A 15,088-nucleotide genomic window follows, 5' to 3' on the forward strand; every position below is an offset into this window, starting at 1 on the left:
AAACTGCTGACAATCCCCATGGCAAGAAGACTGCTACTGACAAAACCCACAAAATTCAATGCTGAAAAGGAGGCATAGTTCATCTCTCAAGGTACATACTGTATGCACCTCTGTTCACAGCACAGTCACAGATCTGCAAGCCGCTCCAACTAATCCTTCTACCATTCAACATAGCTACACCTAACACAGTGAATGCAAGGGCATGCATGCAAATAACAGTTGGAATCCAAATCTGTGGAACACAACATAAACAATGGGCACAATTCCCTTAGTCCTTCCTCTACTCTACTAATTGTGGCTTCATAGATTTTAAGGCCAGAAGGGACCATTAGATTATCTAATCCATCGAATTTCAAGTTTTGAGCCTAATAACTTGTATTTGACTAAAGAAAACCTTCCAGAAAGGCATTCAATCTTGATTTAAAGATTTAGAGAGATGGAAAAATCCACTGTTTTCTTTAGTAGTTTGTTAATCATAGAATTTCAGGGTTGGAAGGGACCTCAGGTGGTCATCTAGTCCAACCCCCTGCTCAAATCAGGACCAATCCCCAGACAGATTTTTGCCCCAGATCCCAAAATGGCCCCCTCAAGGATTGAACTCATAACCCTGGGTTTAGCAGGCTAATGCTCAAACCACTGTGCTATCCCTCCCCCTTACTGAACATTCTCAGTGGCTACTGCCAGCTCTAGGAGGTCAGAGCTAAGGTTGCATACATTGCAGGGGTGAAGTGTACCTCAACTCTGAAAACCAGGACATACTGTACAGAGATTTAAGTTTAGCCACTCTCCACATTCTGGAAGGGCACAAGGCATCACTGGAAAATCTTAATTCTGCATTAATGAAGTTTGGCGGGAGGGTTAATAAGACAAAGACAACAGGTAGATTCAGACAGGGGAGCACAATGAAACAATTTTAAAAAATTACTTACCTGCTTATAAGCATAGCAGTTATAACAGGCTCCCACCCTGAATAGAGAACAGTTCTTGTAGCTGGATGTTTGGCAGCTATTACAATCCACATAGGAGTCAGGGCCAAGAAAAAGGCACCAACTAAAGGAGATATATAGTAATATGTCTCTAAAATAAAAAACAAAAACATTGATTTAGCCTTTTTGGGGTTCCTACAAATTTTCCCCCAAGGAATTTAAACTTTAACATGGAATTCTGTTCTATATATTATCCATTTTTATACTGTCCTTGTCAGGACTTCCAGTAGAGCATTAAGTGGCATGATTAATATCACATACATTCCTTCTTTCATCCTTTGCCCAGGGGACAAATCATGTGTGCAGTATAGTGTTTTGTTTTGGGAGGTGTTTTTTTTTTTTAAGTGTAAACACTGCACTGTGTATCTATGTTAGAGAAGATAATGAAGACCTGGAAAACAGAACAAACTTTGTGATGCATATCTCAATTTTTTTTAGAGAAGTAGAAATCAAGTTTTCATTTATTAATTCAACTGAAAACAAACAAACAAGAACACAGACTTCCTCCTCTCCCAACAATAGATTGCAAAGTAAGCTCTACAGAAAAAGCAAGCCTTAACTGATTAAATCATCGTGCTTAATATAATGCATATAAATCAATCATGCTAGGTTTTAAATATCTAGGACAGCTCTGAGCAGAATACCAAAATGCCTACTTTTGTTTTTACTTTGAGTAGCTCATTTTTAAAAATACATATAACCAGCTTGCACAGTGTAATGCTTAAAAATACAACAGCAGCAATTTAATCAAAACTGCATCATAATTTATAGAAAAACAGCAGAGAACAAGGACTCCACAGTAAGGTAATATATTTATAAAGCAGAATTGCTTATACAAACTGTACTCTGTCTGCATAGAAAGAGTACAGTTTTTCTCCATAAATGAGTTTAGGACTCAGTCCTGCAGTTCTTCCCCACATGAGTTGTCCCATTGAGGCTATATTTCCTAATGCAGCGACAACATAAATAACGGTATAAGTCACTTAATAGCAAATAAATGTAAATTTCACAGTAATGCCCCAATACTATTTTGCATATGCTTAATCTTATGAAAAATATAGCACTGTTATTTAGTATTAAACAATCGGCCGTATTTTGCCCACATGTACAGAATTTGGACAAAAAATGTATCCCTAACAAGTTTTGAATGAATGTTCGAATTTTTTTTAATGTAACGGCATGTAAAACATTGCAAAATAGAAGATTATCAGTTTATAGGTATGACTTCACCCAAGCACCATAAGTTATCAGTGTGACATCAAATCCCTGAACAGCAAGATTCTTATTGCAGAGCCTTTCAATTCAAGCAAATACTACTTTGGTAGCATTTAGAAAAAAAGCTGTTCTGAAAGAGTTTAAAAAATGATGCTGCCACAGTAGTGTTTCAGGATGTGAGACAAAAAGCGCCAAGTGCAAGCCTCACAGTTGACCTGGACCCTGAGACTCGCTGCTATGGTGGGTTTTGTTTGTTTGTTTGTATTTTGTAGTTTATACATCCCTAAGCATTCAGGCCATAACATAGGATCAAAGAAAAGCTTTGTGGAGCAAATACCAACATAGCAGCACAGATAATAAGTAATTGCAAAGGTGGGAAAAAAAACAGTTGTCACAAAAGGGTTAGGGACAAAAAACTAAAGAAAGTTTGATATTACATCATCTCAAAACAACAGCCAACAAAAACCCCATAATGATTCATCAATATCAAATAATGAAGATCATCAGACATAGTGAAAAAATTAAACATTATGCAAGAAATATCCCAGAGCAGAGACATTTTAAAATAAATATGTTCTCAAGTTATATATGCCAGACAGGCTGTAATTTTGCCAGCCTTTGGCGTTTTTTGTGTGTCAATTGCTGTCTATTTGTCAGTTTCATGGATGAGTCTGCAGAAGTCAAATGATAACTCATTTACTGAATTAATATTTTAAAACTATTAAAATTGTGCTTGAATAGTTCTATTGTTTCTCAATAGACTTTATTATCAAAAGTTCTTTGGGAGATCTGCTCTGTAGCAAGGCCGTCACCTCACTCCAGTTTGGAAGGGGTTAAAAACAGCCTGGGGAAAGGGCTGCACCAGGGAGCCAACCAATCAGGAGTGGGCTTGCGGCAGACAATCAGGGCCTGTCTGGGCCAGCATAAGAAGGGCTCCTGGGGAGAAGGAAGTGAGTCTTGCTTCAGCAGTGGAGCAAGAAGGACTTAGCTGCCTGACAGAGACAGGGGTACCTTGGACAGAGCAGTACTGGGAAAGGGCAGGCTGAGCTGGGGAGCTCTGGCCTGGTGACCTCCCAGGCTGAGGCCTTGCAGCAAAGGCTTGTGGAGGTGCTAGGGCTGCAGGGGGGCAGCCAGGCAAGAAAAGGCAGCAGGTCCAACCCCCTTGTCAGTGATGAGTGGCCATTTCAGACTGCAGTTTGCCCCGGAGAGAAGGGGCTAGATGACGACTGGCAGTAGCCACTGAGGCAAGGTGGGCATAGGGTAGTTGGGGTTCTCCTGGGGGGGAGACCCAGAGTGTGGATGCACTGCTGTGGGGCAGCACCCCAATATAAAGGACACCAGGGTCCAAGACAAACATGGGGCCAGAGGTGTTGGAGACAACAGAGCAGGTAAGCGAGGGCAAGAAACTGGCCAGAGGACGGCGCTCCTGAGCTGGATGAGCTAATTGCTGGACTGACCAGCAGGAGGTGCCGTGCCAGTGAGCCGGCTCTTTGCTACATGCTCCAAATCAGGGGTCCGCAATGCAGTGCCCGTGGGTGCCATGGCACCTTCCAGGGCATCCATGTGCGCCCACCTACTGGCCGCCGGAAAAACAGCCGCCAAAATGCTGCGCCGACGTCAAGAAGCACTACCGCCGAAATGCCGCTGAAATCTGGCAGCATTTCGGTGGCGACGCCTCTTGATGACGCTGCTTCACGGTGGCATTTCAGTGGCGAAGCCTCTTGACGTTGCTGCTTCACAAATTTCGGCGGCATTTTGGCGGCGACGCCTCTTGACGTTGCCACTACACGGCAGCATTTCGGCGGCTGCTTGTCTGGCGGCCACGGTCCTCGGTGGCTAGTCGTCTGGGCGCCCACCCCACGGAAAAAGGTTGGGGACCACTGCTCCAAATACTTAATTTTGTGAAACTGTAAGCGAACAATTACCACTACAAAATAAAAAGGAAAGATAATGAATCACAAATCACACAGTAGTGGGTCCCTTTTTTTTTTTTAAAAACCACTGTAGCTTAGTTTTAATAATACTTCATAAAGAGAAATGTACTATTGCAGAGATTCTTCAACTTTTTCATCATGTGGATCACACCGTAAAATACATTTTTTAGTGAATCACCTCCTTATCTGTATGTCACATTAGGATCCTCTCCCCACACTTGCAATCACATAAAATTCCTGTGACTACTACTGAAATTGCTTACATGGAATCAATCAATCAATTATTGTAACCCAATAGACCAATATATGAACCTGTTGGAACGTGTTCACTAGGAAAGGAAGAGACATATTTAAGCAGTTCTCAAGGGAAAGAGGATAAAGAAATTTTGTTTGTTTGTAGTTACCTCCCCAGTTCCCACTCAGTAAAGTATCTGGTATAGGATCCTTTCTTTTGAAAGGTGCAGAGGTAAAGAGAGGTTCCTAGCAGGTGAAATAACCCTTAAAATGAACTAGGACAATTACATAAAGAATGGTAAATGAGAATGATCAAATGTTTTCTTTTCAAATAAAATATTAATACTTCAGAATAGTAAATTAGAATTACATACAAATATCTAACACTACCACAGCGCTATCCTATGAGGACAACACAAAGAAAACTCTAGAGTTAGAGTCTGAGCTATTGTAGAAAATGATTCATGAACTACAGTTCAAACAAATATAGATTCCCTCTGCAATACAAGAAGACAGTAATATTTCAAAAATGCTGTGTAAATAGCCAGCTGCAGGGGATGCCTCACAAATCTCAAAAAGCCAAACTAACCCACAGCTGGCGATCAATGCTTTTCACAGGTTGAACTGAGTAAATTTTGAAGTTAACAACAACTGTATGGGACAGATACACAGCTATACAAATCAACACAGGCTGTCATATAAAGTTTATATCTAATTAATCAAAAAGCATTATGAAACTTCAGAAGGGCGCTCAAAACTGGCCTAACTTTGCTCCCACTGAAGTCAACAGTGAGTCTTCAAAGGAAATAGAATTAGGCCAGTGCTTTTTAAATCCTACCCTTACTCCCCACCTTTTAATATTCACACACACTTCAATTCCTTGAAGAGTGGGGGAAAATATGAAACATGTTATTTGCCTGCTCCCTACAAATAGCCGGGCATAAACAGAACTGTGTAGATAAACCAATTACTAGGATTCCATCTACAGACGGAACTTCCAATGAGAAGACAATACATTCAATTCCTAAGAAAATTAAATCTAGCATAGGATACAGTCAGAGCCTAAAACTTTTAACTTCTGCTTCACAGCTGCATTAGTTCATTAGCCTCTCTTTAGGGCAGGGGTCACAACTAAACATCAGGAGGCCATGACCACCTTAGCAATATAGGAAGGGCGAATGATAAGGCAGTCTCAGCTTCATATTAGTAGTCTAGTCTAGAGTTTGAAAACTGACTACAACTCACCTACGTGGGCTTAAAGGCAAAGACCATCTAAAAATTAAAGCAAGTGGCCGCCCACTACCAATATTCTAAATTCCACTGGCTACCTGTCTATTTAATAAGAAGTCCAAATACACAAGGCATTTAATAGGCTAGATAAGGTATCTCAGAGACTGTCATGATGGATTATGAATAAATGTCTGTGATGCTCTAACAATGACAGTGCAGCCACTCAGGTCCAGATTCAGACTTTTGGAAATAGAGAGCAGAATATTCTGAGCTTTGAGAGACTCTAGCTATAAAACCTTTTACTAGAAGAGTTCAGACAGAGTCTGACCTTGCTCAGGACTGAATTCAAGACCCACTTCTTCTATGAGGCCCTTTTATAGTAGTGCCATCTTCCTTGCATGGCCAATCCACAATGGGGAAGGGAAAAGAAGAAAAAAGTACCACCACCGGAGAGAAAGAAGAAAAAGAAACACATGGTAACTAAAGAAAATAGTTGTCTCGTACTTAGATTACATGGTGAAATGAGTCTTAGCTAAAGAAGGGTGTACAAGGATCCCAAAGAAGTTTCATATGAACCCTCATTTATTCTGTGCATCCATTCATCCATCCATCCACCTCATGAAAACTGTGATCACAATCAGCCTTCCAGTACAAGAAACATACACTTCACATTTATCCAGAGTGCAGCACATCTACAGTATTTATTGAATAATAAATCTAATGCCACTCAAAAAAATGCAACCTTTACTGGACAAATATAATTGGAGATATTATACTTCTCAGTACAGTTAAAAATCGTCATAGGATAATAGGGGCCAATATAATTTGTTTTTTTAATATAGATTTGAGAAGGTTAAGAGACATTATTGAATTTTCTATCTTTAATAAAAGAAAAGCCAGTGTTTTTGAAGTTCACAATAGCACCAGGACGTGTACATGTATTTTTTTTTGGAATTAAAGTTCTGAGAGGAAAATCCTTATTTTCTGAAGATTATAAACTGAGTTTCCAAATCCTGAAAAATGAACTTATCAAAGCTTCAACAACACAGATACACTTAAATAAATTAGGTGTTAGAATTTCAAACCATTTGCATACTAAAAAAATTTTAGTCAAAGAGTACAGACTGTATTCTCAATTATGATCCTATAGAGCCCTCTAGTGTTCCAAAAGGCAGTGCTACTACTCGTGAAATAACTTGATCGAGGCAGCTAATCTAACCTGTTGGTAGTCAGTAGAAGTGAAGTAGCACATCTTCTTTATCAGAATACAGAGCTTCAGCACTATTTAACTACCTTTAACTGATCATATGAACAATTAAAATATTAATGTGTTTTATAACACCACTCATTTCTCTAGCATAGACAAAGCCGTAGCGGGCTTAGGGGTTCTAAGCATTTAAGGTGGCAGGGTACTGAAAGCTAGCCCGAAGGTGATTAAATGCTTTAACAAGCATAAGTGTCTGATGAGAAATTTTAATATGTGATAATTATCTCACTTAAAGTCCTTGTATATCAGTCTAGACACACGGGCATATTTTCCCTTAGTTAGCTGAAGACACAACTTTTTTATTATATAAAATCCAATATAAGAGGATTTATATTGAAATGCATTGTCTTGATGGGTCCATCTCTGAAAAACTCATATGAAACCTTGAAAGCATGTAGATTTTTCACTTTATTAATTCAGAAAACAAAAACACAAAACCCCCCACCCTTATTATGATGTTTCCATGAAGCATTACAAGTAAAAAAAGACTTCCCCCAACTCTAAATTTGTTCTGCATTGTATTGTCATTCTCATCATGCTTCACAATAGCATTGTGTGAGCAAAACATGGTGGCACTTGCTCCAGCACCGTGACAAAGACAACATATGTTTAGTCCCTCCTTTCACAGAGCAGGACGATCAATCAAAAGTGGGACCACTCCTTTCCACAGAAAGGTATGCAATCACCACTAGTTCTTTCTCCCCTCACGCAGAGTTGTGCAGCTGGGCTGTTACAGTGGGCGCACAGCGCCACAGTGTGTAGTCACACAGTGTGGCCACATTTGCAGTGTGGCCACATCTTTACATTACAGTGCTGTTGGTAGTGATGGCAGCAGCATGCTATCCCAAAGAGGGGTGTGGCAGCAGTGTGACAGGAGTGGGGGGAGAGGGAGAGAGAGAGAGAGAGGAGAGAGAGAGAGAGAGGAGAGAGAGAGAGAGAGAGAGATTGGATTTTTTGCCTTGCACTAAATCCTGAAAATTGAAAAGACCCTTAGTCTTAGTCCCCAAAGCAGAGCTAGACACAGAAAGCAGAAACAGACCAAGATCCCCCTCCCTCCTCCCCTCCCCTTCTCTCAACCTCCCAAACACTCAAGGCAAAGAGGCAGGCAGGGGTTTATCTCATTCATTTATCATTGATTGTTCACAGTCAGATACAGCTCAGCAGTTTGTTTTTGTGTTGTTGTTTTAGGATAATAGGAGGGAGTTCATTCCTGAGTTGACAACAGAAAAAAGAAACAAATAAACTAAACAAAAGTAAAAAAGTTATTCTGGGATATCTCCTAATATATACCCTGGATAATAAATGCGCTGGTGTGTGTGTGTGCAGCGAGCAGCGCTGCATCACGCTGCCTGACCAGCGTTGCACCCCAAGCAGACCAGGTGTTCAGCCAGCGCTGCAGCCAGGGCGCTGGATGTGGGGATGGTGTGTGGTGGACAGTTACTAAGTTGCGCTGGAGCGCTGCCCCCACCGCGCCAACTCTCTCAAGTGTAGCCAAGCCCATAGTCTCTTCCTCCTAAGACAATTCTCCCTATGCTGATGGAGGCCAGGAATTTAAGCCTCACTTCAGTAAATTTCTGCAGTCAGCCTAATAGGTTGTAGGGTAGGACAGTATATTCAGACAAAGACGGAGAAGTGAATTCACCCTGCTTTATTACTACCTTGATGAGTATGAGGTTCTTTACAATGGGCCAAGTTACCACTCCTACTTCTTCTTGCTCGGATGTTGAGAAGATTTCCTAAAAGGCAGGAGGCTAGTAGTGGACAAATAAATCAGAGGAAATGAAGAACACCAAGATATTCCTGACTCTCAATTCCATGAAAGTAGAGAACTTAAGCTTTTCAGGAAAGCTCTACCAAAAGAAACATCTGAAAGCCTGAAACTATAAGAAGCTAGATGTTACTATTCTTGGGAAATTCAGCTCTAGCAATCCTTCCAAGGGCTTTATAGTATATTCTCATATGAGACAAAGTAACAGTGTGAGGGATGTACCAGACAGGAATTCCTCAGCAACAAATTAAAACCCTCTATATCCCCTATAAAAGGAGAACACAAAGACAATAAAAAAGAACCCAAGGGTAGATGCAGTCATCTCAGAAGTAGCCAGCCTGATTATAAGTTCCATGAAAAGGGCAGTATTTCTGAAGCAGCCCTAAGGAAAGAAAGATGGAAATGACTGAAATGTCATTTGAGTATTCTAGAGCATCCTTTCAAGCATTTACGTACATAGCTTGCTCCTCAATGTCAGTAAGCAAGTGATTTGGATGGCTGCAGAAGCAGAGAAAGAACAGTTAAAATTGGACAAGATTCTTCTTTTTTAGAGTACTGCTATATTCTTGGCCATATATGACAATCAGAAGAACTTCATAAGCCACCATTGTGTACATTTCAGCTAGAATCTAAGACTAAGCTATCAGCACGCTCCTGTAAAAAGGAATCTGCAGTCTGGTGAACATCATGACACTGAGCCTTCTTCAGTTCGAGTTGACTCTATTCCTCTCACTCAAACAGGCAGTCCAGGTCCTAGAACAGGGGTCAGCAATCTTCACCACACAGCCCATCAGGGTCATCTGCTGGTGGGCCGCGAGACATTTTGTTTACGTTGACTGTCCACAGACACGGCTCCCCGCAGCTCTCAGTGGCTGCGGTTCATCGTTCCTGGCCAATGGGAGCTGTGGGAAGCAGCGCAGGCCACAGGGACCTGCTGGCTGCTGCTTCCTGTAGCTCCCATTGGCCAGGAACAGCGAACCATGGCCACTGGGAGCTGCGGGGAGCCATGCCTGCAGATGGTCAACATAAACAAAATGTCTCGCGGCCCGCCAGTGGATTACCCTGATGGGCACTGTGCCAAAGGCTGCCGACCCCTGTCCTAGAAGCCACAGTAATAGTTTCAAGAGCTACACAAACATAAAAACTCTAGTTCTGCAACAAAAGTAGAAAAATAGGCAAAAAAAATGACCAGTCCACAACCAAACTGAGTTGGGAGAGATGGATGTGCGATTCACATGTTCATAGCCTACCAATCTCAACTCCTAGATGACTGAGGGGAAAAAAAAAGGTCACCCGGAAGCCAGACAAAATGCAACTCTGGCCAACAACCTGACAGTGTTAAAACACTGCCATTTGAGGTTAGTAGTCAGTAGGACTCATTGTAGGCCTCATTTATGTAGCGGGTCTAATCTCATGGTAGTTTTCCACTTTTCATCTTTTAAGACTGAATTAGAAAGTCAGTGTTATGGTTGAGCCGTCCTTGCTGCCATGCACAGGGCTATTATAAAATCAACAAGTTTAGGTTCAGAAAAGAATTTTCGATCCTTGGAAGACAGACAAAACGCAGACAACAAGGGAAGAGTAGCACCATTCTATGGAGCAGCTAGCAACAATCACATTATTTACTGTTGAGCAGTGGTGGTTCCCAAAGGAAAAAGCAGTAAAAAGTTAAGGCCAGTTTGATGATGCCCACAAGCTGGCTCATGTTTATAATTTAAAAGCCCAATATTTTGTTGCAATTTGGGGAAAAGCAAGAGTCCGTTGTTATTTCAATGGATTAATTTTTTTCAGTTTATGTTATTTTTAGCTTTATTTTATCTAGATATTTTGATTTGCATGTATACATATATAGCCTTGACTCTAGGCACTTTAACAATGACTAAAACCACAAACCATTCAAAAAAACAGAAGCAGACCTCTCTACACAAAGACCTTGTCTACACTGGCAAGTTTCTATGCAGTAAACCAGCTTTCTGCACTGTAACTCCCAAGATGGATACATTGCCAAGCCACTTAGTGCGCAGGAACTGCACAGTTGCAGTGCTGTTAAAAAACAAAAAAACAAAAAACAAAAAAACACCCTCACAAGAGGCATACAGCTTTCTGCGCCAGGGCTACAGTACCGCGGTGCCAGTGTAGACTCCCTGGTCGATTGCAGCGCTGCGATTGGCCTCCGGAAGGTATCTCACAATGCCTGTTTTTGCCTCTCTGGTCATCAGTTTGAACTCTACTACCCTGCCCTCAGGTGACCAACTGTCATCCCCACCCCACAAATTCCTTTGGAATTTTGAAAGTCCCCTTCCTGTTTGCTCAGTGATGCGTGCAGTGGTCTCAGCGCATCTTTCCAGGTGGCCAGGCCTGTTCCACACACCAGGTGATCCCCTGCTTGGAGCAATGCCGAGCTGCTGGACCTTGTCAGCACTTGGGGAGAGGAGGCTGTCCAGTCCCAGCTGTGCTCCAGCCACAGGAATTTTGATACTATGGACAGATTTCACGATGAATGACAGAAAGGGGCCGTGACTGGGACACACAGCAGTGCAGGGTTAAAGTCAAGGAGCTGCAGAATGCCTACCACAAGGCATGGGAGGCAAACCGCTGCTCCAGTGCTCCGCCCACAAGCTGCCGGTTCTACAAAGAGTTGGATGCGATACTCGGTGGCAACCCCACTTCCAATGCAAAGGCCACTGTGGATACTTGGGTGGCTTGCGTGCCACTTGAGAGTGGACTGAGCCAGGAGGAGGAAATCTTGGACAAGGATGTGGAGGGGAAGGGGGGCCCAGAAGCAGAGGACAACTTGGAGGTCAGAGATGCATGCAGCCAGGAGCTCTTTTCTACCCCAGAGGCAGGGCCGGCTTACATTTTTTGCTGCCGCAAGCAAAACAAACAAACAAACAAACAAAAAACCCCTCAGAGAGCGCAACACCCGAAGCCAAAAAAACCCCCAAAAACCTGGAATGCTGCCCCTGGAATTCTGCCGCCCCAGGAATTCTGCCGCCTGGAGGCTGAATTTGAATAGCCAGAGACCAGGGCTATTAGAGGGGTGCAGAGTGGGGCCATAAGGCTCAGGGATGCCTTGAGACAGCAATTTGAAGCTGAAAGCCACGAACATTTGTTCCTATGCTCAGGAGTGCAGTGCTTGTAATGCTAGGAGGTGATTGGGATTGGTGCAGACGATGCACTATGAAAGTTAAAGAAAATTGCCTGTTGCTTTGCAGGGCTCTGTTTGCTTTCAGTTAATGGAATAAAGATTGCTTTCAAATCAAAACAACTCTTTTATTAAAAAACAACAACCGGAGGAGAGAGACAATCAGAAAAACCACATCAGCACTGAGGGAAGGGAAGGTCCCAGGAAGAAGGGGGTCCCAGGATGGTTAAGGATTTGTGTATGTCCAGGGATCACATCCAGCCTTCTCCTTTGGAGTACATTGCAGCAGGTACCGTATTTCAGAAGGGCTAAACTGCAAGGGATGGATGCTGAGTGCAGCGGGTACTGGGAGTCCACACGGCTGGACTGTCATGGGGCAGGAGTGGAATGCCGCGGGTACAGACTGGAGCCAGGAGGTTGATAAGAGTGTGTTGGCAGTGTGTGGGGGGGTGCATGGGAAAGAGTTTTGCGACAGCGGCTGCAAGGGCGGGGCGGGCACAGAGCTGCTCAGTCTGCAGTGCTAGTATTGTCTGGAGTGTGTCCGCTTGGTGCTCCAAAACCTTTAAGAGCCGCTCCGTGGCTTCATTCTGGCGCACCACATTCTCCTTTCAGTCCCTCTTCTCGCTGTCCCACCACTCCTTCAATTCCTATTCAATTTTTCCACCGTGGAGTGCCTCATAACCTCACGCAGAAAGTTCTCCTTAGTTCTTTGTGGCCGCTTTCTGATTCTGCACAGCGTTCAGCTGGTGATAACAAAGAGGGAGTCTAGGCTCCCAAGGTCAACTCTGTGAAGCCAAAATGGAACATTTTACAGAAGCAGTGTTGTTTGCAACACACAGAACACTGATCCAGTGATTTAAAACACAGCCACTATTCACATACCTGTCACTAACTGGCTGAGCCACAAAACCCCCAAAATGGTAAGTAGCTGTAGGGATAGGGGGAAATCGGTGTTCCCTGACCCTACTGTACACTGGGCACGTGGCTTTTGGGGAGAGCCAGCACTGTAGTGGGGGCCTGATAATCATCCCTGTGCCCACATTTTCCACAGGCTATGTTCATTATGAAAGATATCTCACTGCTGAGGGTAAGCAGAGAATCAAAGGAGGGTCTTCTCCAAGACAGCAGCTTCCATCCTGGCCCTTATACGGCTCACCTGTGTGCATCAATGGTGGTCCCCCACACTGTGACAGCAGAGTGGTGCGGGAACGTTACCCTTAATGGGGCAAGAAACAAAGCAGCTCTGCCAAAGAACCTGCAGTAGTGGATTGCCCAGTATCTCCATGAGAGTTTCCTGGAGAACTCTCAGGCAGATTCCCGTAAAGTGAGGGAGTCAATCAACAGCCTGTTCCGGCGCTCAGGACTAGGCATGTGGTGGTACATGCATCATACAGACACAAGCCTGCTTTCTGCAACCCTCTTGCCCCCAACAACTTGCTTCAGCGATTTCCAAAATCAAATCCACTTACCAAGAGCCTCCTCTCCTGTTTGCCCTTCGCCAAGATCCAACAGGTGTGATTGGCTAGCCTCCTCCGGGCAGCGCCGGCTCTAGGCACCAGCAAACCAAGCCACGACCCAGAATTCAGCAGTCCAGCCCTGAGTGAAGCTTTCACCCTTCCCTTCACAAATATGATGGAGCATACAGCATGCGGCTATAAGCATAGGAATATTGTCATTGTCCAGGTCCAGTTTCCCATATACACAGTGACTGCAGGCTTTTAAACAGCCAAAAGCACACACAACAGTCATTCTGCACTTGCTCAGCCTGTTTTTGAACTGCTCCTTGCTGCTGTCAAGGTGCCCCGTGTATGGCTTCATAATCCATGGCATTAAGGGGTAAGCAGGGTCTCCCAAGATCACAATGGGCATTTTGACTTCCCCTACGGTGATCTTCTCGTCTGGGAAGAAAGTCCCTGCTTACAGCTTCCTGAACAGGCCAGTGTTCCGAAAGATGTGTGCATCATGCACCTTTCTGGACCAGCCTGTGTTAATGTCTGTGAAACTCCCACGCTGATCCACAAGTGCCTGGAGAACCATAGAGAAATATCCCTTCCGATCAATGTACTTGGTGGCTAGGTGATCTGGTCCCATCTATTGCCCCTCCACAGTTAGGGAAGCCCATTTGTGCAAAGCCATCCACAATGTCACGCATGTTGCCTACAGTCACGGTCTTTCGGAGCAGGATGTGATTAATGGTCCTGCACACTTCTGTCAACATGAGTCCAACAGTCGACTTTCCCACTCTGAACTGGTTAGCGACCGATCTGTAGCAGTCTGGAGTAGCCAGCTTCCACAGTGCTATCGCCATGCACTTCTCCAACAGCAGAGCAGCTCTCGTTCTTGTGTCCTTGCGCTGCAGAGCTGGGGCGAACTCATCACATAGTTCCATGACTACCTCATCTGAAAGTTCTGCAGCCACTGCTTGTCATCCCAGATGTGCATCACGATGTGATCCCAATACTCAGTGCTTGTTTCCTGAGCCCAAAAGCGGCATTCCACTGTGGTCAGCACCTCTGTGAATGCCACAGGCAATCTCGTGTCATAACTACTACACGTGGCAAGATCAATGTCGCACTTCTTTTGCCTTTGTAGTTTAAGGAATAACTCCACTGCCACTCGTGATGTGTTAGTCAGAGCGAGCAGCATATTGGTCAACGGTTCAGGATCCATTCCTGCAGACCAAAAAAGGCAGAGCGCGCCATACACAAACCATTGAAAGATGGTGCCAAATGAGGATAGAAGCAAAGGGATTGCTGGGATGCAAAGCAATGCATCACAGAGCATTGGGACAGGACCCAGGATGCCCCGTGACCCCCTCCATCTTCCCACAACTCTTAGCGGCAGAAATGCTCTGTGGGATAGCTGCCCAGAGTGCACCCCTCTGAATACCGCTGCAAGTGCCGCAAATGTGAACATGCTATTGTGCAGGCAGCTGACAGTGTGAACACATAACAGCAGTTTCCCTTCAGCACTCTGTGAGCAGTGCTGTAACTCTGCCAGTGTAGACATACACAAAAACAGCTAGTCAACAAAGAAACAACTACCAGAGCAAGTGTGACAAGTCAAACAATGGTCTGGAGAGGGCTAAGATTTGATTTGAAGGTGGACATTCAGAAACTCTAACAAAGCCAGATTCTCTCTCACAGGAAGAGGAGCTAGTTCAGGAGTTCCAGTGACAAGTACATCTGCTGACTGACTGGGACACTTTTAGACTGGTTAGTATAGTAACACATACTGGGAAGGGGGAAAATAGGGACTTCAACTGATTGCAGCTAGTGCTTGAGATCCTGTTTATCTTAAAAAGAATAA

At 43.8% G+C, this 15,088-nt stretch overlaps 1 protein-coding gene across 3 annotated transcripts in view; it reads right to left on the reverse strand.

Moving 5' to 3' along the window:
• SLC41A2 (solute carrier family 41 member 2) overlaps nucleotides 1-15,088 on the reverse strand; it is a 94,025-nt gene that overhangs the window by 42,796 nt on the left and 36,141 nt on the right. For all 3 annotated transcript variants that reach the window (XM_039484617.1, XM_039484612.1, XM_039484623.1), the window contains one exon: nucleotides 930-1,077. In XM_039484617.1, coding sequence (XP_039340551.1) covers nucleotides 930-1,077 — 148 coding nt within the window. The remainder of the gene's footprint in view (nucleotides 1-929; nucleotides 1,078-15,088) is intronic.

Source organism: Mauremys reevesii, linkage group 1 (assembly GCF_016161935.1).
Source record: "Mauremys reevesii isolate NIE-2019 linkage group 1, ASM1616193v1, whole genome shotgun sequence".
Taxonomy (NCBI): domain Eukaryota; kingdom Metazoa; phylum Chordata; order Testudines; family Geoemydidae; genus Mauremys; species Mauremys reevesii.